The following is a 27,225-nucleotide window of genomic DNA, read 5'->3' as shown; positions in this document are numbered from 1 at the left end:
AAAAAGCCAGTAAGAATAATCACTAAATCCCATCCCTGGCAACACCCCCCCCCCACTCTTCATAGATCTAAACTTACTCCCTGTTCAGAACATCCACACTACTGTGCAGTCTATATCTACAGGACCTTAAATTCCAATATTAACCTTGACCTAAAACGCTTTCTTGATAGTTGTGACAGGATCCACAGGCATAACACCAGACACAAACATCTCTATGACATTCCCCGTGTTCGACTAAACCTTTACAAAAATTCAATGTATTTCAAAGGACCTAAAATCTGGAACACCCTACCTGAAAACTTTAGAACTGATGAAGATTTAATTTCCTCGTGTTTACCATATCTGAGTAATTGAAATTTCTCATCGTTGAACTTCATATTGTTTTCTGCAGCCCACTGAAAGATTTGGTTGATGTCCGCCTGGAGCCTTGCAGTGTCTGCAATGGAAGACACTGTCATGCAGATTCGGGTGTCATCTGCAAAGGAAGACACGGTGCTGTGGCTGACATCCTTGTCTATGTCAGATATGAGGATGAGGAACAAGATGGGAGCGAGTACTGTGCCTTGTGGAACAGAGCTTTTCACCGTAGCTGCCTCGGACTTTACTCTGTTGACTACTATTCTCTGTGTTCTGTTAGTGAGGAAATTATAGATCCATCGACCAACTTTTCCTGTTATTCCTTTAGCACGCATTTTGTGCTCTATTACGCCATGGTCACACTTGTCGCAGACTTTGCAAAAGCCTTCGACAAGTGTGACCATGGCGTAATAGCGCCACAAAATAGAGCGAAACACCAACGTCAAAGACCTGGGAGTGATCATGTCGGAGGAACTCACCTTCAAGGACCATAACACTGTATCAATCGCATCTGCTAGAAAAATGACAGGATGGATAATGAGAACCTTCAAAACTAGGGATGCCAAGCCCATGATGACACTCTTCAGGTCACTTGTTCTATCTAGGCTGGAATATTGCTGCACACTAACAGCACCTTTCAAGGCAGGTGAAATTGCTGACCTAGAAAATGTACAGAGAACCTTCACGGCACGCATAACGGAGATAAAACACCTCAATTACTGGGAGCACTTGAGGTTCCTGAACCTGTATTCCCTGGAACGCAGGCGGGAGAGATACATGATTATATACACCTGGAAAATTCTAGAGGGACTAGTACCGAACTTGCACACGAAAATCACTCACTACGAAAGCAAAAGACTTGGCAGACGATGCACCATCCCCCCAATGAAAAGCAGGGGTGTCACTAGCACGTTAAATAAGTGTCAGGGGCCCGAGACTGTTCAACTGCCTCCCAGCATACATAAGGGGGATTACCAACAAACCCCTGGCAGTCTTCAAGCAGGCACTGGACAAGCACCTAAAGTTGGTACCTGACCAGCCAGGCTGTGGCTCGTACGTTGGTTTGCGTGCAGCCAGCAGTAACAGCCTGGTTGATCAGGCTCTGATCCACCAGGAGGCCTGGTCACAGACTGGGCCGCGGGGGCTTTGACCCCCGGAACTCTCTCCAGGTAAACACATTCATCACTTTCAAAACTACAGTTAGAAAACATCTTATCTCAATGATCCACCCCGACAACTAACTACATGATAACCACCTGGTGGTTCACAATTACACTCACTCACCCACTGACTATAAACCTAGAAATACTAATCTTAATCTTAAAATAATAAATCCTAACTAGTCATAAGTTTGCCTATGATAATCCAATATAGACACTTTGTATTATGCCAAAACAAAAGCATTCACATTGCTAAACTCACAAATTATGATGTAGTCACTTAGCCTTAATACCATAATCTGTAAGGATTTAATGTTAAGAATTAATCTAAGTCTGCCCGAAATGCCTAGCCATGCTAGGTGTCCTAGTGGCCCTCTCTGTAATTAGTATTTTATAACATGTAAAACACACAATACCCAAAACCTGTAAACCACGCATTGTAACCCTTATAGAGAATAAACTTGAATTAAATTGAATTATAGTAGTTGGGTGTACATGCCAAAAGCCCCTTGTATGCACAGCATTATGAGCAGGCTTAAAATTAACTTAAGATTAACTAAGCAATGATAGATTCAGTGGTAAAAATTACAGTAAACAATTTACAATAAGAAGTACAATTGAGTATTTTAAACAACGAAATTTGAACATTTCAATTATGATGCATTATAGTTGTACAAATTTGTAACATTACAATTACTAGCTACTTCACTGTTGATATGGATTAGTAACTGTGATATTATTATAATCAAGGGGAAGCGCTAAACCCGTAGGATTATACAGCGGCATGGGGGGATATGGCAGGCATTCAGGCTTAATTCGGGGAACTGGAGCACAGATCCAATTCCCTAAATCAAGAGCCCCTCACCAACATCAAGGAACCTTCCCTGAGGGGAGTAACTGTGATAGTGAGAGTCATGTTGCCTGTGGGGAAGATTAAAGATCTGTTAGTGTTGTTTAATGTTTTCGGTCATTTTCTTTTCGACTTTCCTGAGCCTTGTATAAATAATGTGAGATAATGTAATTTCAAGAGGATATCTTTGATATATTTACATTTTTCTTCTAGGAATTCTGGGCACAGAACACCTGTCTATTTTGGTTTCGTGGTGTGATTAATAAAGTTATTTTTGTTAGCTGGCTTATGATAGACTTAATAAAATGGAGTCTGAGCTTTATGGATGAACACATCAAGAAATGAGTGTATTGTTTGATTTATTTTGCAAGGCGAATTATATTGCGAGTTGAGTGCTGCTTAACTTATTAAGATGAAGTAGATCGAGATATTGACTTGTGATCAGGATAATAACTTATTTTATCTATGATTTGTTGTCTGAAATGATGTTGCAAAAACGTTGTATTCATAATTATACTCTGATGAAAGTATTGCCCAGAACAGCACTAAGGGTTAACCCACAGCAATACCAAAACCACCATCATATATAAAGAAGCTGGAGTTAATAAAATGTTCAACTAAATTTATGAAGTCCCACCACAGTAAGTGTGATTTAACCCTTTGACTGTTTCAGGCCCCTCTCTGAAACTGTCATTCTATGTCGCTCAATTTTTGAAAAAAAAAATTATTTTTTCTTATGAAATGATAGAGAATCTTTTCCCGATGGTAATGACACCAAAAGTTCGAAATTTGGTCGAAAACTCTTGGAATTATGCTCCCGCGAAGTTAGCGGTCTCGGCGACATATGCGTATCGGCGATTTCGCCGACTTTGAGCCCAATTTTCAGCCAATTCCGTTGTTCCAGTTGACCAAACTCATAGCTATTTCTTTAGAACTCCATTTTATCTATCAGATGAGTACAAGAAACCTCCCATTTACTAATTTGGACTACCCAATATGGTGGTCAGAAATTGGCAATTTGGCCAATTTCACGCAAAATAAAAAAGATGCCAATTTCAAAATAGGGTCCAGAATAAACAAGGTAGACATTCGTGGCACTAAAATAACGTATGCTCTGTTCATTAGTCACATCTCTAGGCCCCTCTTATATTATTATTGCTTTCTATTTTGATTTTTTATTCATACAAAAAAATACAAAATTTACTGTTATGCAGACGACTGCATTACTGTAAAAATGGTATAAATAATATCAGTGCACTAGTGAAAGAATATTAGACTCCCCAGTTGACGTGTATTGGACGTGTGGTGTGATTTATTTACTCTTGAACATTGGTAAAAATCGAACATTTCCGCTACTTTGAGCTCAGTTTCAAGGTCGTTTTCATCGTAAAAGTAATGAAAATCATCTCTATTTCTGTAATATGTTTTCCATTTTATCACGTAAGACCATGAAAATGCGAATACAACGATAAATACTATACGAAAATACACCTCAAAGTCGGCGTTTTATTCCAAAAAAACTATCAGAGTTTTTTTTTTCTCATTACGCAATGTGTGCTGCAGGATTTTTTTTATGTGGTGCACACTGACCACATAGACCCATTCTCTCACATGTGGGCCTACCAGCTTTCTCCCATTCGATTTGAAGCCGCTAGAATTATTGAGTATATATACGTCAGAAACATTGGCTCGTAAGACGTATTTATACGTCGAAAACAGTCAAAGGGTTAATATCATTAGTAGGTTTTCTGGCGAGCACCTCTATGTCCTGGTCAATGGGTAGTCTTGAGAATGTTGAGACCACATCCAGAGTATTATTTCATGTTGATGTGTTTTAGTCCTGATACTAGATCAGAGTGAACCACTCGTGGTTCGAGAGGGATTTGGCATCAGTGGTTCACATTAATTGTTTGATTTTATTTATATTTTATTTTCAGTGGAAATTTGTGTTACTACTGCTGCTTCATCCTGGACCTGGGCCCAAGAGAACATATAGGCCAGGATGAATTACAACAGTTAGATATGCTGAATGTTGAAGACAGTAAAACAACTGAAGGTAAATCAAGTTTATAAAATTGTTCACAGTGTCCAGAATATCTTGCTGCCAGTTTTGTCAAGGCTGGGAATCAAAGCAATCATAGTACTAGAGGGAGAGAGCACAACTTTGTAGTATCCACAGTCAGTGGCCAGGCTTCAAACACCTTTTATTGTACAGCAATAAAGGAATGGAACAGACTGCCTGCACATATCAAAGCCAGTCATAGCATGAACCAGTTCAAGAGGAGAACCAAAACATAACCTAATGAATGTAGTGATACAATGGGAGGAGAATGATTTTTTTATTTTTTTTTTAGCTAACACACATGTAAATATAAATAGCTCATTTTACCTTATTCCTAGTTATGGAAAACTTTATAGGGTGGTTACCTGTATGTATCTCAACATTACATGCATACGAGTAATCTCATTGGGAGACAACAACCATATTGTTTACCGTAGTCACCCCGTGTAGACATGTGAGAAAACTTAAGCACCCCTGGTCACTGCAGGTGGTCCCTTCGACCTCACAATCTTATCCATATCTATCCGAGACCAGTATAAATTGGATAGCACCCACAAGTACGGCGCTACTGATTAATTGTGGACTGTATAGATTATATTAGTTTAACTGAATGAAGTGGGGGGGGTTACACATGGATATTGTGGAAAATATTTTAATTGTCGATATGAGTCAAAAATGTATTTGACAATACGCCAGAACCAAGAGATCCCTTCGCGGATGTGCGGGGGTAGAGGTCGACTCGGGGCATGGGGGAGGTGGGAGTGTTTTGAATGTAGTGAGGAGGCTGGGAAAGCATGGAACCAGGAAATTGGCGTTCACGGCGGCCTAAGGATTAATTAATATAGGCCTCATTTCATAATAGGAAGTGTCGTAACTGGGAGAGTGAGGGAACGTGATTTACGGGACCACCGTAATAGAGTGGTAAAATGAGTGAATAAGGGTAGGACCGGGTGACTGGTGCGTCGCCATGGACTGTGTCCCGGGGAAAATTACCCTTGGTTTAATCATCACTCATCGGTCTCAGATCTTAATGGAGTGATCTCTAATGTGTATAATAATTATGAGACATTAAACCATCTTGTAAATCGTAATGTAATCAGTGATAATAACACTAAGTTAAGGAATCGTTGAAGTGATATGAACCGCCATTCCCAGAGTGTGTGTGCACATGTTTATCTCGTTGTTCCTGTCCCGAGGATAGTGAAGGCTTTATGGAGTCACGACTTCTAAACCGGGACAAACCGACGGATACCTCGTCCTGCTGGAATAAGAACCGTGTCGGTGTAGCAGGACATCGAAATGAGATGGTGAATGGAGGAAATAAGGAGTATCAATCACCCACAGTTAAGTAACCCTTCTAGTTTTAGCAGACTGATACTGGCCAGTTAGGTATGTTGTAATTGGATAGGTTATGAGTGATCCAGCTACATCAAGTGACCACCAGAGAATATCTGGTAATTGGTGAGATTATGTACAAGTGTTTTTCTTTGATGGATATATCCATGTGTAACCTACCCCCCCCTTCATTCAGTTACACTAATATAATCTATGCAGTCCACAATTAATTAGTAGCGCCGTACTTGTGGGTGCTATCCAATCTATACTGGTCTCGGATAGATATGGATAAGATTGTGAGGTCGAAGGCCCACCTCCAGCGACCAGAGGTGGTGAAGTTTTCTCACATATCTACACGGGGTGACTATGGTAAACAATATAGGGTTGTCTCCCAATGAGATTACTTGTATGTATATAATGTTGAGGTACATAAAGGTAATCACCCCTATAAAATTTTCCACAGATATATCCATCAAGGAAAAACACTTGTATATAATCCCACCACTTACCAGATATTCACTTGATGTAGTTGGATCACCCACAACCTATCGAATTACAACACACCTAACTGGTCAGTATCAGTTTGTTATAACTAGAAGGGTTACTTAACTGTGGGTGATTGATGCTCCTTATTTCCTCCATTCACTATCTCAGTTCGATGTCCTGCTACACCAACACGGTTCTTATTCCAGCAGGACGAGATATCCGTTGGTTTGTCCCGGTTTAGAAGTCGGCCACATGGGTCATACAATATATTATGTCAGGTGCACCTGCCTGGTGTCTTCAAGAACACATCATTAGCTGTCTAGGTACATACTATTATATTCATGGCTATGGGGAAGTGTTAAACCCATTAGTGTTATACAGCACCTGGGAAATGGATGGTAATCAGGTTTGTTTCAAGGAAGGAAAAAGCAATGCCATGTCCTTAAATACAGAGCCCTTTATAAGCATCGAGGCATTCCCCCTCCCCCTTGAGGGTATTATCATTATTATTAATTTTTTTAACTGGCCATCTCCCACAGAGGTAGGTTGGCCTGACAAAGAAAACATTATTATTAGTAGCAATAGTAATAGCAGCAGTACAGTATTAACAGTAGTCGCAGTATTTAAATGAAAAAATGGTAAACTCATAGGCATCATACAGGATCTGGGAAATGAAAAATAGTCAGATTTGTTCTGAGGAAAGAAAGATTAGGAGAAGAAATACTTTGGGTTTCTTTCAATTTCATTTATGGCTTTTAGTTCTTCCCGCGATTCCTGACTCCTGTAAGATTCCTTTAGCTTAAGTTCGATGCTTGCTATTTCTCTGACCAGTGTCTCCCTACGCATTTCAGATATATTGACCTCTTTTAGCCGCTTTGTTATTCTTTTCCGTCGCCTGTAAAGGGAGCGCCTGTCTCTTTCTATTTAACATCTACTCCTCCTTTTTCTTAGAGGAATAATCCTTGTGCATACATCGAGTGCCACCGAGCTAATCTGTTCTAGGCATAAGTTGGGGTCTGTGTTGCTTAGTATATCTTCCCAGCTTATATTGGTTAGGACTTGGTTTACTTGGTCCCACTTTATGTTTTTGTTATTGAAGTTGAATTTGGCGAATGCTCCCTTGTGACTAATCTCATTATGTCGGTCTGGGGCTCCACGCATACATGTCTGAACCTCAATTATGTTGTGATCTGAGTATATTGTTTTTGATATGATGACATTTCGTATCAGATCATCATTGTTAGTGAAGATGAGGTCTAGTGTATTCTCCAGTCTAGTAGGCTCTATTATTTGCTGGTTTAAACTGAATTTTGTGCAGAGATTTAAAAGCTCGTGTGAGTGTGAGTTTTCATCAGAGCTGCCTCCTGGTGTTATTACTGCAACAATATTATTTGCTATATTCCTCCATTTTAGGTGCCTTAAGTTGAAATCCCCCAGGAGCAAGATGTTGGGTGCAGGAGCTGGAAGATTTTCCAGACAGTGGTCAATTTTTAACAGCTGTCCCTGGAATTGCTGGGATGTTGCATCCAGAGGCTTGTAGACTACCACAATGACTAGGTTTTGGTTCTCGATCTTTACTGCTAAAACTTCCACTACATCATTTGAGGCATTAAGCAGTTCTGTGGAAACAAGTGACTCTGCAATGTACAGGCCAACCCCCCCCCCCCCTTTTGCCTGTTCACTCTGTCGCATCTGTATAGGTTGTAACCTGGATTCCATATTTCGTTGTCCAAGTGATCCTTTATGTGGGTCTCAGTGAAAGCCGCGAACATTGCCTTTGCCTCTGCAAGCAGTCCACGGATGAAAGGTATTTTGTTGTTTGTTGCTGGCTTTAGACCCTGTATATTTGCAAAGGAGAATGTAATCGGACTGGTGGTATTGTTGGTACTGGGGGGATATTTTTTTTCCGGCATTCGTATCTGTATCTGTTGGTTTGGAGTGAAAGGTAAGAAGCAGGACCAAGAGGTGTAGTTCTCCTCTGTAAACTTAAATAGATGTCTAATGTAAGAGAGAAGTCATGCAATTTAACACAACAAAATTGCATAGGATAAAATAAACAAATAATTAAGTTGAAATCTATTTTTCAGTTAACTGAAAATGACACAAATCAAGAAACCCATAATGGGGATATATGTAATAAAATTATGACCATCATGGGGTATGTCTGTTCAGAAAACACTTCGCTGTCTAAAGCTGGGTGGGTGGATGAAGGATCTACAGCAGACATCCTTTTCCAGTCATCACTGCTTATTTGGTGATAAAACACCTTAGCTCTTAGTGAAAAAATTGTGTGATCTCTACAACAATTTATCAGGCCATCCTTATCATCAGTAATAAAACTAACAAACAATTTTATGGCAAACTTTTAGCACCAGCGCTAAAAGGTTCAATACTGTACAGTTACAAGCATAGCACATCTTAAAACACAATGGTCAATCAACAAATGAAACGTTTCTTTGTAAACAATACGTGAGACTGTATAGGCAAAAGTGCAGTCACTAGGATTAACTGCAAGGTAAGGCAGCCTTAAAACTATTAGCCTGAATGTTATATCATGTGACACCAAAGTCTTATGTTATGCAACTCTTCATGTATTTGGAGGTTTAATTAAAATATTATATCCAATAGGTTGCCATTCCTCTGATGAAATATAACACAAGTAACTGCCACAGGATTAAAGAAACAGGCCATATATGACGAGCACCACAACAACCTTAGTTAACAGGGGCCTGGGAGTGGGAATTTTTTTAATTGGCTTGGAACTAAGCTGCTGTGAATAATAAAGCTGCAGTGTACATTCTGGATCATCAGTCAGAGAAAACTGCTAGGTACCAGGAAAGGCACATGATAATATATTGCCAGATGAAAGTCTTCGGGTGGACAGGAATTCATTCACCAATATCAACAGGCTGCGATGTGTAGGCATAGATTAATGAGAAACATAAGGTCTAGTTAAAAAAAAAGATGGGGAGGGGCAAGACTCCCACTCCAGGATTTCATCCCCAAGAGCTCTACTAGAGCTAATGTCATTACAAACAGGAACATCAAATCTATGCTTCTGCTTCAGAGTTCAACTATTGATTTTGGAGCCATTCACATCATATTTGATGAATGAAAAAATGTGACTGAATGGACAAATTTCAAAAAGTATACCTTCTGACAAATATATTGTGTAGTATCCACATTATTAATATACTGCTGCTAAAGACATCAAAATTATAAAAGCAGACATGTTCCTCAATTAACCGTAGATTAGACAATATGGGTGAAACATAATATTTGTTACATTAGTTAAATACAAGACTTTATATTAGTTAAATACAAGACTTTAAACATACTTTGTTTTCAAATTAAGAATAAAAATTTACAAAAAAAATATTGTACGCACACACACTGCTATCAAGATTTCAATGACTGATCCTAAGTTAGAGAATTGGCATACCAGTTATTGTTGACACGATATCATGACGTATCAGATTCACTGTAGCCATGTGTATATTAATTTGATTATGAATTTCTACATATAGTTACATCTCTTATAATTTCTCCAGCACAAAGTTAGGTATATATATATATATATATATATATATATATATATATATATATATATATATATATATATATATATATATATATATATATAGCAAGCATTCACCTTACATCTAGTGTCACAGATTAAGCACAGAGGACATGGAAGCTACGCATGGCACCCGATGGATAATGGGTCCCCTGAGCAGATGCCAGACCGTTGCCTCAACATTATCTAATAACTGCAAAGCTTTGGCTCTTGTGGCCATGCCTCATGTCACTGTTGTCACAATGCTACAAATATAGTATAGGACTTATTCATAATATATATACAATTTATATCATTACTATTTCCATCCCCTGATTTTCAAAACAAATGAGATTCAAATCCCAATGCTGAATTATCAGAACAAAAATTCCATTAAAGCACTAATATTAGTCAAAAAATGTGTGATTCTGTAAGCAGCTAGTTATCAGTGATTACATGATAACACAAGCAGCACCACAGCAGAGGGGAAGACACACTGGCACCATAGTCATCCCTCCTTTTGTCTCAGAAGACGAAGAACTCTCCTTATAGCCAGATGATCGCTCCATTCTCCATTTCGCCTTTCCTCGGCGGCCTCCCTCCTTCAGTGTCATAGTCTGTTTAAGAATATTAAGTTATATTCTCTATGAATGAATCTGAATACACTGTAAAATATATGTTATACATTATCAGAACAATGTGTCACTGTCGGGAAGAGTTGAACAATATTATTTAGCATTCGTACTTTTGCAGAAAAATATTAAGTCGTGCTTCTATATACAAATGGCATGTAATAACTCAGGAGCACAAAATTCTCTTTAATTGTGTAGAGTACTAACATGCATGGTTTCATGGAAGAGCTCATGGCCAGGAGGGTAGTACACGGGAGGTCCAGCTTTGTTTTTGGTCAGCTCCCGCTTAGCATTCGCATCAGCCACAGCAACTGCTTTAGCATCTGCATCTGCCCTCACTGCGACCTGTGGGCCAAATTACATGCTCTGTATTGTGGCACTTACATCTAAACTTATACAAAGGATAACTTAAGTGTAATGAACACTTGTCAGTGCTCAATAATAACCCACACGGAGGCAGAATCTAAGAAGAATAATTGGTCTGTATATTTTGATCCCTTTCTGGGATCCTCTTCTGCTCAAGATCCCAGAAGGAGATCGAAATATGCATATCAATTATTCTTCTGAGTTTCTGTTTCCATGTGGGTTATTATTGACCATTATCATACAATGTCAATATTTTATATTATACTGCAATACAGATAAAACTGTAACTATAAATTTAACTTCACCATACACTGCAACTTGCTGCATCACATCTATGTTGAAAATTATATGTGTATTAAACCAATAACAATACTGCAGCTAGCCGGAGAATAAAACCTGTGTTGTTTTAGCCTGCCTCATGGCGAGCAAAAATTCATGACGCTCACCATGAGGCGGGCTAAAACAACACGGGTCCAATTCTTCAGCTAGATGAGGTGTTGTTATTAATTAAACACCACTTGTTCGTGGCTACAATGTGTGTATTAAAGTATAGACTTCTGCAGTGAGACAAGCACTTGATTAGACATTAAAATTTCCTTCCTAATGGATTTACAGGTAACCTGAGAAACTTATGGTACATTGGGCTTAGTCTCTGAGGAACCATGTAGTTCCCTCAGGTTGGGATTAATTTAAACAGAAGGAAATGCTCTGCTCACGTTGATGCAGCACTGTATGACCCTTATGGGTTTAGTGCTTGGTTATGATTATAATAATTTTAATACTCATGTGCCTGCTTGAAGACAGCCAGGGGTCTATTGGTAATCCCCCTTATGTATGCTGGGAGGCAGTTGAACAGTCTCGGGCCCGACACTTATTGTATTGTCTCGACACATGTTAGTGACACCCCTGCTTTTCATTGGGGGGATGTTGCATCGTCTGCCGAGTCTTTTGCTTTCGTTGCGAGTGATTTTCGCGTGCAAGTTCGGTACTAGTCCCTCTAGGATTTTCCAGGTGTATATAATCATGCATCTCTCCCGCCTGCATTCCAGGGAGTACAGGCTCAGGAACTTCAAGCGCTCCCAGTAACTGAGGTGTTTTATCTCTGTTATGTGTGCTGTGACGGTTCTCTGTACATTTTCTAGGTCAGCAATTTCACCTGCCTTGAAAGGTGCTGTTAGTATGCAGTAATATTCCAGCTAGATAGAACAAGTGACCTGAAGAGTGTCATCATGGGTTTGGCATCCCTAGTTTTGAAGGTTCTCATTATCCATCCTGTCATTTTTCTAGCAGATGCGATTGATACAATGTTATGGTCCTTGAAGGTGAGATCCTCCGACATGATCACTGCCTGGGAATGGAAAATTTCAAGACTGATCCAGGTAAGGGAATGATAAATACAGTTCCTTGGATCAAGGGTCTCTCTAACTGGCATCAAACCACTTCTTTTGAGGGGTCAAGTTTGGCATTATCTTTTACAGCACGTATAGTGATACAGGCACTTGGGTGAAGTTTATTTCTGCATTGTAAAACTGACAGTTTAAGAAGGTCAGACAGTCTGTGGAATAGAACACCACAATAACTTGAGTTCTCCAAGTACTGTACATATGTAAGTCAACTAGCTTTCTCATCATAAGAAAAAACCTGATGACAGAAGAAAAACTAAAAAGATAAGATAAGATTTCGTTTGGATTTTTAACCCAAGAGGGTTAGCCACCCAGGATAACCCAAGAAAGTCAGTGCGTCATCGAGGACTCTCTAACTTATTTCCATTGGGGTCCTCAAGCTTGTCCCCCAGGATGCGACCCACACCAGTCGACTAACACCCAGGTACTTATTTGCTGCTAGGTGAACAGGACAATAGGTGTAAGGAAACATGTCAAAATGTTTCTACCCACTGGGAATCGAACCCGGGCCCTCCATGTGTGAAGCAGGAGCTTTAGCCACCAGGCCACCGGTGGCTTAAGTGTTGCACACAAGAAGTAGATATAGTTAATGTTGCACACAAGAAGTAGGTGTGTGCATGTTGCACACTCGCATAACTGTATGACAACATAAAATCTGTCAAGTCCTGGGCCACCATGAATTGGGAATTTTTATCTGGGGCTTCAGAGAATTTTTTTATTTAATGCTAAGAAATAGGTTTAGCAGTACAGTAATTTGTGAAGTGGAGATCTATAACTGAAATATCTTAAAATATGCTATTTCAACACTGACAGTGGGAAGGTGGGGCACTGGGGTACCACAATTATTCACAGGGAATGTTATGGCTCTTTGTGGCCCTGTCTGTCATGATATAGTAGTTAGTTTTACTGTATTTATCAGGCCACCTAGTAAGAACTGTACAGACATGCAACATTCGATCTGAAATATCTGCAGGACACTGATAGAATGAATGTAAGCAATAAAGTAAACAGGGAAGTATGAAAACTGATGTGGTTTTTATAAGCTGTGATATGCCATCTACCTGGTTGTTATTGGGCAGCAGAGGTTCATGATCAGCGGGGTCTCTCCTGTGTGGAGAGCGGCCAGGGGGCCCACCAACAGGACCATCCTGGAAAATTAGTTAAATTTTTTTATCTCTTCCCCTCTGGCATATATTATTACAAAAAATATTTTGCATTATGTCACACAAAAGTTACATATTCTCTTGTATGGGATAATAAAATTACAGCAACAGGAAAAAGTAAGTATAAGAATTCCATTCTCTTTCATATATTTATTGTAAGCAGTTATTAACTTAACCCAATTTACTAAAAATTAACTATTTGTGTAACATTATTGCATACAGTTATATTTAATGTTTTTGAAATTATATAATCCAAGGAATATCTTGAAATGATTATGTTTATTAGATAAAACCAGACATTTTTAACATGTTAAAGTATGCTTATATCATTCCTTTAGTTATTACATTCTATGTCTAGTATCAAAGTCTTTAAGCTCAATACATGCTGTACAAAGTGCAGTTTGTACAACATATAGACTGCAGTATTTATGGTAGTTTCAGGCATGTAACAATAATGAAAATGGAACTAGTGAAGAATGGAGTAAGTGTAGAAGAAAAAATGAAACAATACTAAAAGGTGGTTGAAGAGGGTATGAAGAAAGCTCTAGATTATTTTTATTTTAATTAAAGAAAATCCCCAAGCCACAGGAGCCATTCAGCACTCCAGGAGTGGTAGAGGCTTGATCCTCCACCCACTACAGTACTCACAAAATACATATGCTGGACTGTGGAAAAAGACTGTCCTGCTAGATTATGGGTGGATGGTTGAAAGAGAGTTTATCTGATCTTACCACATGACTGATACTAGACTATGTACCTTACAATGTAAACATTACAACCATCTCAACATTTTTTGGAGAGAGAGATTTAAAGAAATTTACTAAAGATACTGTATCTGAAGATACCTTCAAGGAAGTCCCTTGATGTTAATGAAAAGTTCTTCATCCTAGGGATTGAAACTGTCCTTCCCTTGTATAAAACCTGATGAATGCTGGTAAAAGTGTTTTTTTTTTCAGGTCACCCTGCCTCAGTGGAGATGGCCAGTGTGTTAAAAAAAATTTATACTATGCCTTACTGGAAGCATATGCCATAAAGAACATTCATCTCAAGACAAGGAGACTCCAGGATTCAATGAAGCAAAAAAAAGACTAATTCTAATTCTTCTTCTGGGTGGCAATGCAGCTGGGGATTTCAAGCTGAAGCTACTCTTAGTGTATACCAGTAACTTTAACAAGTTGAGAGTCTAGTCTCAACCATAGATCCACCTTTGGTGAGTAAGGTTCTTATTTTTTTAAATTCATTATTTTTAAAGGGCAGTATTTTCAATATTTATTTACTTTGTATTATGTTGTTACTGTCTCAGTCAGCACTGGAAATTAGTGTAAGCACTTATATGAAAATTAGATTTGCTTAACATAAAAAATGAATTACACATAGAAAATTATTGCTATAGTTTGCATCTCAAGTTATAACATGGGACCTTTGGGAAAAATTAGATTCACTTATCACAGTTTCCGTTAACAAACCATTCTTATGGTCCCTCTCGGCTGTTAAGTGAGGGGGGTCACTGTACCTCCCACTCCCCAAGTGCTGTATAACCCCTCTAGGTTTAGCACTTCCCCACAATTATAATAATGTAATTGAAATAATATGGAGCAAGTAGGCTTACTGATCTGAGATGAAAGGATATCACTGATTCTCAGCACCCATCTTTGTTTATAAATGGCCTAAAGAATAACTTTATTCAGACACATGTACAATGCCTCTCAGAGGAATGTCCTTGATACTTGTAAAGGGCTCTTAATCCAAGGAATTAGATCTGATCTCCCTTTCCCAGGATAGAATCTGATTGCCTTCCATTCCCCCAGATACTGTATGACCCATACTAGTTTAGTGCTTTCCCCTTGACTCCTCTTGAATGTAATACTAATAATACAAACTTCTAAAGTGCAGTGATATTCTTTTGTGGATTTAGTATGCTATTATATATGATATAATTATGTATACAATAATTAAAAACAATGAGCTGCTATATATGTATGTATAATGAAGGACATTCACTGAGGTGTACTTTACAAATATATAATGAAGGACATTCAATGAATTTTAATTGCTGGTGATTTATTTTCAAGTAAAGGTCAAAGAGTAATGTGATTTTTTATAATCTTTCCTTCATTGTATTTTTGAGACACAATATAAATAATACTAGCTAATGGTTAGTATCACTGAGAGCATTAAAGCCTGACCACTTACAGTGACAGCACTAATCAGATAATATACTAAGTAGCTCAATGAATAAGAATCTAACAATGGCTATTCATTTTTGCTAGCTATCATTACCTCGACTTTCCTTGGAATAGGGGAATATTTTCGTAAGATCATATCATTCTCAAATCTTGTAATGTAATGCTGAAAAGGGGAAAAATACAAGTTAAAAACTTTCAGACAGAATTTCAGAGAGGTGTCATGAGTTGATGAGGATTATAGAAACACTAATCCTGGTAAATCTTACCTCAGAATCAGAGAAAGAGTTCATGAGATCATCTACTCGACGTGGAATCTTGTGTTCTCCAGTTGATCGTATGGGAGAAGTGTCTGGGAAGGGAAGAGTCTCATTCTTTGGCCTTCTTACACGATCCAGTGAGTCTGAATGTGATGATCTTGTTATGTGCGTAACATAAGTCACATGTTGAGGAGTATGATTGGATGGAGAGCGTGGTTCCGGGGACACTGAGCGCCCACGGCTTGAATATGGTGTGGATGTAACTGGAGGCACATCACCAGAGCCATCAAGACCACTAGGAGCTCCAGGGTAACTCCCAGGGTGAGTAATGTGAGATGTAGTTGTCTTGTTGATAGTGATGGATAAAGAACCAGGATGGCCAGGATGATCAGGATGGCCAGGCTGTCCAGGGCCAGATGGTCCTGTGGTACCACCTGGCCCACCAGGACTGCTTGGACCATTGAGACTTCCTGGTCCATGTGGTTTGCTTGGATAACTATGATCATCAACTGGATGACCAGGCCCACCAGGGCCTCCAGGACCATACAGTCCATCAGATCCTGGATGACCTGGATAACCCACCGTGGTCGTGTCATTGCGATTAACAGTTTTAGTGGAACGAGTGGTAGAGGAGTGAATGTTGTAGTTAACAATGGTGGAAGAACTGGGCTGTGGTTGAGTCGGTTGGGCAGAACTGACAGAATGCCCAGGATGATCAGGATAAGCAGGCTGACTAGGATAACCAGGCTGTCCTGGTTGACCAGGATAAACAGGCTGACCTTGACTGGGATAACCAGGCTGGCCAGGTTGACCAGGATGACTAGGGTGACCTGGCTGAGTTGATCGAGTAGTAGTAGTAGTAGAAGTGTGACTTTTCTGGATGTATTGGTTATGTTGAGCAGAGGTGGGTGGTTGCTGGTTGGCTGGTGCCATCTGAAGTGCTGGAGGGGAAGTTGAGACTATCCCTCCTGGTGGTGGTGGTGCCCCATCTGGTAGTGGCTGTCCTGGCTGAATAGTATAATGGTAAGAGTAGTGATAAATGATGGGCTGTCCCTGTAGCTGTGATGAAGGTGTGGGTGATGGTGCTCCCTCACTGGGTGGAATTGAGTGTGGTCCAGGGACGTTGACATAGTTAAGGGGGGCCAAAGGCTGAACTCCCTGACCACTCGTGTTGCCATAAGTATATATATAAGCTACGCCAGGCTCTCGCGGAGACAACTGTGGTGGCGTTGGCATCGGCAAAGGTTCCTTCCATGAATGTCCTCCAGGAGAAATCTGTAATACAGTATACATACTCTAAGTCAGTAAAGGTGAATTTGTAAAATTAATAAATTAAAAGCTGAGCTACAGATACACAAATGTATATATGTGCATGCATGCATGTGCATATGAAAAACAAGCCATGAAGGATGGAAAATGTTACCTCAAAGCCTTTCCTTTTCACATTCTTGTGCTTTGTCAGGAACTATGCAATATTGCAAGACTTGCAACAGATAGGTTGAGGGGAAAATTCTCTCAAAGGAAAGGTAGCATATGCTGACACTGGCCCATTCCACTGGAGTCATATGGGATGTGCTACCTTGCCTCTTGAGTGAATTTTCCCATGAACCTATCTGTTGCAAGTCTTGCAGTAATGCATAGAACCCCTGATGAAGCACAAAAGTGTGAAATGCCTTAAGCTAATGTTTTCCATCCTCCCCTGTAGCTTATTTTATATTTCTGAGATTGCCTTTTTGCAATTGGAGAGAGAGAGAGAGAGAGAGAGAGAGGGAGAGAGAGTGAGTGAGTGAGTGAGTGAGAGTGAGTGAGTGAGTGAGAGTGAGTGAGTGAGTGAGAGTGAGTGAGAGTGAGTGAGTGAGTGAGAGTGAGTGAGTGAGAGAGAGTGAGTGAGTGAGAGTGAGTGAGTGAGTGAGAGTGAGTGAGTGAGAGTGAGAGTGAGTGAGAGTGAGTGAGTGAGAGTGAGTGAGTGAGAGTGAGTGAGTGAGAGTGAGTGAGAGTGAGTGAGAGTGAGTGAGAGTGAGTGAGAGTGAGTGAGAGTGAGAGTGAGTGAGAGTGAGAGTGAGTGAGAGTGAGTGAGAGAGAGAGAGTGTGTGTGTGTGTGTGTGTCTCATTCCATTAATTTATAAATAAACCAAAAAAATAAATAAATAATTTTAATGGTAATGCAAATCACACTACTGGTAAGCATCAAACAGAGATCACTAGCTGTGCAGACTATAGTCATTTGTAAAAAGTAAGAGTATGACAGTCAATTATTGAGGAGTTGCACAATGAATATAAGTTAGATCCTAGTTTAACACACAAGGATCAGTTGCGTGCAAGTGATAATGACAAGAGGCAAAGGTTATATATACATATACGTATATAAATTAAAGTTAGATTCAAGTAAACTAATGTGAGTTATTAGGTGTTTAACTATAAAGTGGGCAGCAAATTAGGCTGAGTATGGGCCCAGGCCCCATGCTTGGTACTAGTTGTTGTGATGGCAACGAGCCCCATGCTTGTTCCTACTTGTCCTGATGGCAACCACCACCATGCTTGGTACTACTGTACCTAACCTGAAGGCAGCAGTGTATTTTAGAGTACATAATACATCTTAAACACAGGCTTATTCACAGAGGTCTTGCTCCAGCTCCCTCAACCTAGCACTCACTCTTATTATTTTTTTTTATTAACCCTGAAATTAATATTGCTCCCAGTGTCTACTTTGTAAAAAAATAAAAAATTCTTCTGAAATGGCAGAGAATCTTTTTCTGAAGTTACTGATACCAGAAGTATGAAATTTAGTGTTCAATTGATGGAATTGTGCATGTGCAAAGCTAGCAATCTGAGTGCAATTTATGCACTGGCAACTGCACTGAGTCCTATTTTAAGTCAATTCCATTGCTCCATTCAACTATCTTCCTAAATATTTTACTAGTATTCCTTCTGCTCTATTGATTGAGCACAAGAAACCACCAATTCAACTGTTAAAACTATCCTACAAACTATCCTACAGAATTAAAAAATACACAAAATTAAAAAATACCAGTTTAAAAATTGAGTGAAAAATAAGCAACGTAGACATTCCTGGAACTAAAACATTCCCTCTGTTCATTAATCTTGTCCTCAGGCTTCCTATATTACACTTGCCTTTCATTTTAAATTCATAATTAAACAAAAATAATAGATTTACTTTCTTTCCCGGATAATAAAATATAACCAAGAATAATTGGTCATGGTTTACAGTGTCCCAATAAATGAATAAGACCTATTAAAACTCCATAAAACAGACTGGGGGTGTAAGGGGGTCTTACCCATCCTAAGAAAAATTGGCAAAAATCAAATACATGTATTTCTGCTACATTGAGACCAACTTCAAGTTACTTTCAGTCCTCAAACCAACCAAATTCATCTCTATTTCAGTAGTATGCCTGTCATCATATCAAATGATACTAAGAAACAACCAATAAAACCATAAAAATCAACCTAGTCCTAGAAAACAACTCAATGTCACTATTTTTTAACCAGACACAATGTCAGTTTTGCTTTTTTCATCATGCACCGCGTAGGGGATAGATTTTTTTATACTGTGCATATTCACTGCTCAGACCCATTTTCTCATATCTAGGTCAAAATTTACCACACACAGTTTATGTGAATGAGCTGAGCTCATGACGTAGTACTACGCAAAGGAACCCTGGCCTTAATGATGTAGTTATACGCAATGGCCACTGAAAGGGTTAAAAATATGCTGTATGCCAGCTGGATTGCTGTATCTCATACAGCATAAGCTATAATCTAAAAGTATTTTTGAAAATACAGTACTGTACATATATATCAGATTTTTAGGGTAAATCTGAATGAATTTGATAAAATTAATTGTAAAAATGGATGTTACATGTATTTGTTGAAGAATAAAAAAAATTGACATTTAAAAATCAGGTCAATGAATAGATGAGAAAATTTATAAAACTGGGCAACATTATAAAAACAGAACTGATTCCAAAAGTTTAAAAAAAATTAGTAAAATTTTAACAATATTTAATGGTAAACCAAAAGAATGATGGGCGAGGCGAAAATGTGGAGCAAGCCTTAGTATGCAAGCCATACCACTCTAAAATAAACTACTGATGGCAACCACCCCCATGCTAGGTGCTAGCCGTCCTGACAGCATCTAGAGTCCCGAGTTGTGGTGGTGCCTTGTGGACAGCAAAAGAGGAACCCGGAGAGATGTGGCCTTATGTGCGACTCACGTAGGGAGCGGCAGCCATGCCGGGCCAGTACACAGCGCACTGCAGCTGAGGCAGATAGGGCGAGCTTGGGCCCCGCTGCAACGACACTATCGCTGGCTGCGTCCGCTGTACCGGTAAGTGGAAGTCACTGCCATCATCATGTAGGTCTCCCTATCACTGATGTGGTAACCCCATCACTCATTCATCTGGTGTGACCATGGTCTTGACTGACCTAATGGCCCACTGTGACACCTTGATCTGGTGACTAAATGACCTATGTGACTCCATAACCTGGTATAGTCATGACCCAGTATAACCACATGATATAGTGTAGTGATGACCCAGTATGACAACATGGTGTGACCATGACCCAATATCATCCAATGTTATTGGAGAGTGTGATCTTGTGAGGGGTCATGACTTTGTGATACCATGCACAATCATGACCCATATGTGTCCATAACCTAGTGTGAGTGACCCCATGACCTAGAGACACTATAACCCACCGTGACCCCATGTCGCAACCTCACCAATGAAGACCTGGTGTGTGACCCCATTATTTATCACACAAGAGCCACAGTTTGCAAAGGTCATGTCAAGTCAGCTAACCAACTACTCAAAGATATATTAATATTCAACATATGGTGCAGTGTCATATATAATACAGGGTGATTACAAATGATCCTCCAGATTTTAAATACTTTTTATGAAAAACTAACAATGCTAGGATTTCAATTAAGATACAAAGAGAAAAACTCAAAGTTTTATTGACATTTGTTAGCTTCTGAAAAGTGATGCTAACTGACATCAACATGTGTGGCTGGGTGTTACACAAAACAATCTGTGACCACTATTCAGTGACAATTTAGAAAGAAGCATAAAAGAAAAATCCACTAAATGGGCATTTAATTCATGGTTGGTAATTTAATTAACAATGGATGCATCTGAACAGGAAGAAGCCCAGGACATCCTGCTACTAGTACAGCAACAGTCGAGTTCATTCGTTAAGCATTTGTTTGTAACCCAAACAAATCTACACATTGTGCTAGACATGAATTAAATTTGCATGACCACACAGAAAGCTCATATTGAAATTTGGAAGCTTGAAAATTAATCTTAATTTCTGCCAAACATTATTAGTTTTTCATAAATATTCAAAAAATATACTATCATTTGTACTCACCCTGTATCTAAGGCTAAATTATTTACAGTTACGAGGTTTTGCATGTAGTTTTAGTAATTTTGAACCATACAACATTAGTTAATGGAGGACATGAGCTTGCAATCAGCTGATCATATAATAAAATAATTATGATGGATTTTCTTCCATTGGTAACAGATTGGTAATAAAGGAGGTGTCAACTTTACAATTAGCATTTCTGGTGGTTCAACTTGCAGTTGTATAAAGAACAGTACTAAAGATGCTTATGTCCTGCACATCTGTACTGCAGACTAGACATTTAAAAAATGTAACCCTTTCTTAACCCTTAAACTGTCCAAATGTAGATCTACATTTTTCAACATTTGAAAGTATGTAAAAAAAAAGTAGATCTTCTTTATATATATATATATATACAGTGGACCCCCGGTTAACGAACTTTTTTCATTCCAGTAGTATGTTCAGGTGCCAGTACTGACCGAATTTTTTCCCATAAGGAATATTGTGAAGTAGATCATTCCATTTCAGACCCCCAAACATACACGTACAAACGCACTTACATAAATACACTTACATAATTGGTCGCATTTGGAGGTGATCGTTATGCGGGGGGCCACTGTATTTATATATATTTATATATATATTTGTATATATTTATATATATTTATGTATATATTTATATATATATATATATATATATATTTCAACTTTAATGCCTAGCATTTCTACTATATCATTCGTAGAGTTCAGCACTTCTGTGCAACAGAAAGTATCCTTTACATAGATTCCTACTCCTCCCTGTGACCTATTAATTCTATCACAACTATACGTATAGTTTTCTATCTTTATCTCTCCATCCAAAACATCCCTTGTGATATATATATATATATATATATATATATATATATATATATATATATATATATATATATATATATATATATACATGTATATATATATATATATATATATATATATATATACATATATATAAATGTCGTGCCGAATATGTAAAACTGGTCAATTAGCAAGAACTCATTTCAAATTAAGTCCTTTCTAAAATTTTCTCTTATACGTTTAAAGATATATTTTTTTCATTAATGTTGATGTAAAAATTTATAATTTTGCACCAAAAGAATCTTAGAAAACTTACCTAACCTTATTACAACAAGAACAATTTATTTTAGCCTAACCCAACTAAATATATTTTAGATTTGTTTACAATAATTTAATAGCAAACAAACACAGTGAAATATAGTTTTTTCGTTAGGTTCAGAATGATTTTGGCGAAATTATTGCATACACAAATTTTTGCTTGTCCTATATGGCAAGATGAGCGTTGCTATTTAAGCCAAGATGGCAAGTTCTGCCTTTTCGGCACGACATATATATATATATATATATATATATATATATATATATATATATATATATATATATATATATATATATATATATATATATATATATATATATAGTATATATATATATATTTATGAAGGGGTTCAGGGAAACCGGCAGGCCGGACTTGAGTCCTGGAGATGGGAAGTACAGTGCCTGAACTCTGAAGGAGGGGTGTTAATGTTGCAGTTTAAAAACTGTAGTGTAAAGCACCCTTATGGCAAGACAGTGATGGAGTAAATGATGGTGAAAGTTTTTCTTTTTCGGCCCACCATGCCTTGGTGGGAATCGGCCAGTGTGATAATAAAAAAAAATATATATATATATATTTTTTTTTTTTTTTTTCAACAAGTCGGCCGTCTCCCACCGAGGCAGGGTAACCCAAAAAGAAAGAAAATCCCCAAAAAGAAAATACTTTCATCATCATTCAACACTTTCACCTCACTCACACATAATCACTGTTTTTGCAGAGGTGCTCAGAATAAAACAGTTTAGAAGCATTTTTTTTTTTTTTTCTCAACAAGTCGGCCGTCTCCCACCGAGGCAGGGTGACCCAAAAAAGAAAGAAAATCCCCAAAAAGAAGATACTTTCATCATCATTCAACACTTTCACCACACTCGCACATTATCACTGTTTTTGCAGAGGTGCTCAGAATACAACAGTCTAGAAGCATACACATATAAAGATACACAACATATCCCTCCACACTGCCAATATCCCAAACCCCTCCTTTAAAGTGCAGGCATTGTACTTCCCATTTCCAGGACTCAAGTCCGACTATATGAAAATAACCGGTTTCCCTGAATCCCTTCACTAAATATTACCCTGCTCACACTCCAACAGATCGTCAGGTCCCAAGTACCATTCGTCTCCATTCACTCCTATCTAACACGCTCACGCACGCTTGCTGGAAGTCCAAGCCCCTTGCCCACAAAACCTCCTTTACCCCCTCTCTCCAACCCTTTCGAGGACGACCCCTACCCCGCCTTCCTTTCCCTATAGATTTATATGCTTTCCATGTCATTCTACTTTGATCCATTCTCTCTAAATGACCAAACCACCTCAACAACCCCTCTTCTGCCCTCTGACTAATACTTTTATTAACTCCACACCTTCTCCTAATTTCCACACTCCGAATTTTCTGCATAATATTTACACCACACATTGCCCTTAAACAGGACATCTCCACTGCCTCCAACCGTCTCCTCGCTGCTGCATTTACCACCCAAGCTTCACACCCATATAAGAGTGTTGGTACTACTATACTTTCATACATTCCCTTCTTTGCCTCCATAGATAACGTTTTTTGGTGTAGGAGGTAGGTTACTGAAAGCAGTGAAGAGTTTTTACGAGGATAGTGAGGCTCAAGTTAGAGTATGTAGGAAAGAGGGAAATTTTTTCCCAGTAAAAGTAGGCCTTAGACAAGGATGTGTGATGTCACCGTGGTTGTTTAATATATTTATAGATGGGGTTGTAAGAGAAGTAAATGCGAGGGTCTTGGCAAGAGGCGTGGAGTTAAAAGATAAAGAATCACACACAAAGTGGGAGTTGTCACAGCTGCTCTTTGCTGATGACACTGTGCTCTTGGGAGATTCTGAAGAGAAGTTGCAGAGATTGGTGGATGAATTTGGTAGGGTGTGCAAAAGAAGAAAATTAAAGGTGAATACAGGAAAGAGTAAGGTTATGAGGATAACAAAAAGATTAGGTGATGAAAGATTGAATATCAGATTGGAGGGAGAGAGTATGGAGGAGGTGAACGTATTCAGATATTTGGGAGTGGACGTGTCAGCGGATGGGTCTATGAAAGATGAGGTGAATCATAGAATTGATGAGGGAAAAAGAGTGAGTGGTGCACTTAGGAGTCTGTGGAGACAAAGAACTTTGTCCTTGGAGGCAAAGAGGGGAATGTATGAGAGTATAGTTTTACCAACGCTCTTATATGGGTGTGAAGCGTGGGTGATGAATGTTGCAGCGAGGAGAAGGCTGGAGGCAGTGGAGATGTCATGTCTGAGGGCAATGTGTGGTGTGAATATAATGCAGAGAATTCGTAGTTTGGAAGTTAGGAGGAGGTGCGGGATTACCAAAACTGTTGTCCAGAGGGCTGAGGAAGGGTTGTTGAGGTGGTTCGGACATGTAGAGAGAATGGAGCGAAACAGAATGACTTCAAGAGTGTATCAGTCTGTAGTGGAAGGAAGGCGGGGTAGGGGTCGGCCTAGGAAGGGTTGGAGGGAGGGGGTAAAGGAGGTTTTGTGTGCGAGGGGCTTGGACTTCCAGCAGGCATGCGTGAGCGTGTTTGATAGGAGTGAATGGAGACAAATGGTTTTTAATACTTGACGTGCTGTTGGAGTGTGAGCAAAGTAACATTTTTCTTTTTCGGGCCACCCTGCCTTGGTGGGAATCGGCCGGTGTGATAATAAAAAAAAAAAAAAAAAAAAAAAAAAATATACCTCAACGCACCACTCACCTTTTTTCCCTCATCAATTCTATGATTAACCTCATCCTTCATAAATCCATCCGCCGACACGTCAACTCCCAAGTATCTGAAAACATTCACTTCTTCCATACTCCTCCTCCCCAATTTGATATCCAATTTTTCTTTATCTAAATCATTTGACACCCTCATCACCTTACTCTTTACTATGTTCACTTTCAACTTTCTACCTTTACACACATTCCCAAACTCATCCACTAACCTTTGCAATTTTCCTTTAGAATCTCCCATAAGCACAGTATCATCAGCAAAAAGTAACTGTGTCAATTCCCATTTTGAATTTGATTCCCCAAAATTTAATCCCACCCCTCTCCCGAACACCCTAGCATTTACTTGCTTTACAACCCCATCTATAAATATATTAAACAACCATGGTGACATTACACATCCCTGTCTAAGACCTACTTTTACCGGGAAGTAGTCTCCCTCTCTTCTACACACCCTAACCTGAGCCTCACTATCCTCATAAAAACTCTTTACAGCATTTAATAACTTACCACCTATTCCATATACTTGCAACATCTGCCACATTGCTCCTCTATCCACTCTATCATATGCCTTTTCTAAATTCATAAATGCAATAAAAACTTCCCTACCTTTATCTAAATACTGTTCACATATATGCTTCAATGTAAACACTTGATCTACACATCCCCTACCCACTCTGAAACCTCCTTGCTCATCCGCAATCCTACATTCTGTCTTACCTCTAATTCTTTCAATTATAACCCTACCATACACTTTTCCTGGTATACTCAGTAAGCTTATTCCTCTATAATTTTTACAGTCTCTTTTGTCCCCTTTCCCTTTATATAAAGGGACTATACATGCTCTCTGCCAATCCCTAGGTACCTTCCCCTCTTTCATACATTTATTAAACAAAAGTACCAACCACTCCAACACTATATCCCCCCCTGCTTTTAACATTTCTGTCATGATCCCATCAGTTCCAGCTGCTTTACCCCCTTTCATTTTACGTAATGCCTCACGTACCTTCCCCACACTTACATTCTGCTCTTCTTCACTCCTAAAAGATGGTATACCTCCCTGACCAGTGCATGAAATTACTGCTTCTGTTTCTTCCTTAACATTTAAAAGTTCCTCAAAATATTCTCGCCATCTACCCAATACCTCCATCTCCCCATCTACTAACTCCCCTACTCTGTTTTTAACTGACAAATTCATATTTTCCCTAGGCTTTCTTAACTTGTTTAACTCACTCCAAAATTTTTTCTTATTTTCATTAAAATTTCTTGACAGTGCCTCTCCCACTCTATCATCTGCTCTCCTTTTGCACTCTCTCACCACTCTCTTTACCTTTCTTTTACTCTCCATATACTCTGCTCTTCTTATAACACTTCTGCTTTGTAAAAACCTCTCATAAGCTACCTTTTTCTCTTTTATCACACCCTTTACTTCATCATTCCACCAATCACTCCTCTTTCCTCCTGCTCCCACCCTCCTATAACCACAAACTTCTGCCCCACATTCTAATACTGCATTTTTAAAACTATTCCAACCCTCTTCAACCCCCCCACTACTCATCTTTGCACTAGCCCACCTTTCTGCCAATAGTCGCTTATATCTCACCTGAACTTCCTCCTCCCTTAGTTTATACACTTTCACCTCCCTCTTACTTGTTGTTGCCACCTTCCTCTTTTCCCATCTACCTCTTACTCTAACTGTAGCTACAACTAAATAATGATCCGATATATCAGTTGCCCCTCTATAAACATGTACATCCTGGAGCCTACCCATCAACCTTTTATCCACCAATACATAATCTAATAAACTACTTTCATTACGTGCTACATCATACCTTGTATATTTATTTATCCTCTTTTTCATAAAATATGTATTACTTATTACCAAATTTCTTTCTACACATAGCTCAATTAAAGGCTCCCCATTTACATTTACCCCTGGCACCCCAAATTTACCTACTACTCCCTCCATAACATTTTTACCCACTTTAGCATTGAAATCCCCAACCACCATTACTCTCACACTTGATTCAAAACTCCCCACGCATTCACTCAACATTTCCCAAAATCTCTCTCTCTCCTCAACACTTCTCTCTTCTCCAGGTGCATACACGCTTATTATAACCCACTTTTCACATCCAATCTTTATTTTACTCCACATA

The 27,225-nt window shown here is 38.8% G+C and overlaps 1 protein-coding gene across 9 annotated transcripts in view; it reads right to left on the bottom strand.

Moving 5' to 3' along the window:
* Positions 1–8,314: 8,314 nt before the first annotated feature.
* The window catches only part of LOC128690958 (uncharacterized), a 213,911-nt gene continuing 195,000 nt past the window's right edge, over positions 8,315–27,225 (bottom strand). For 8 of the 9 annotated variants that reach the window (XM_070088433.1, XM_070088437.1, XM_070088435.1 and 5 more), the window contains 5 exons: positions 20,049–20,153; positions 15,823–17,088; positions 13,269–13,355; positions 10,646–10,783; positions 8,315–10,423 (listed from right to left, as the gene is read on the bottom strand). In XM_070088433.1, the coding sequence (XP_069944534.1) occupies positions 10,259–10,423; positions 10,646–10,783; positions 13,269–13,355; positions 15,823–17,088; positions 20,049–20,153 (1,761 nt within the window). In that variant the 3' untranslated portion in view covers positions 8,315–10,258. The remainder of the gene's footprint in view (positions 10,424–10,645; positions 10,784–13,268; positions 13,356–15,822; positions 17,089–20,048; positions 20,154–27,225) is intronic. The other variant, XM_070088436.1, reaches the window with a different exon arrangement.

The sequence above is a fragment of the Cherax quadricarinatus genome, chromosome 24 (genome assembly GCF_038502225.1).
Source record: "Cherax quadricarinatus isolate ZL_2023a chromosome 24, ASM3850222v1, whole genome shotgun sequence".
NCBI lineage: Eukaryota > Metazoa > Arthropoda > Malacostraca > Decapoda > Parastacidae > Cherax > Cherax quadricarinatus.
The sequence above is the reverse complement of the archived record's forward strand: the minus strand, read 5'-3'. Positions and strand labels throughout refer to the sequence as shown.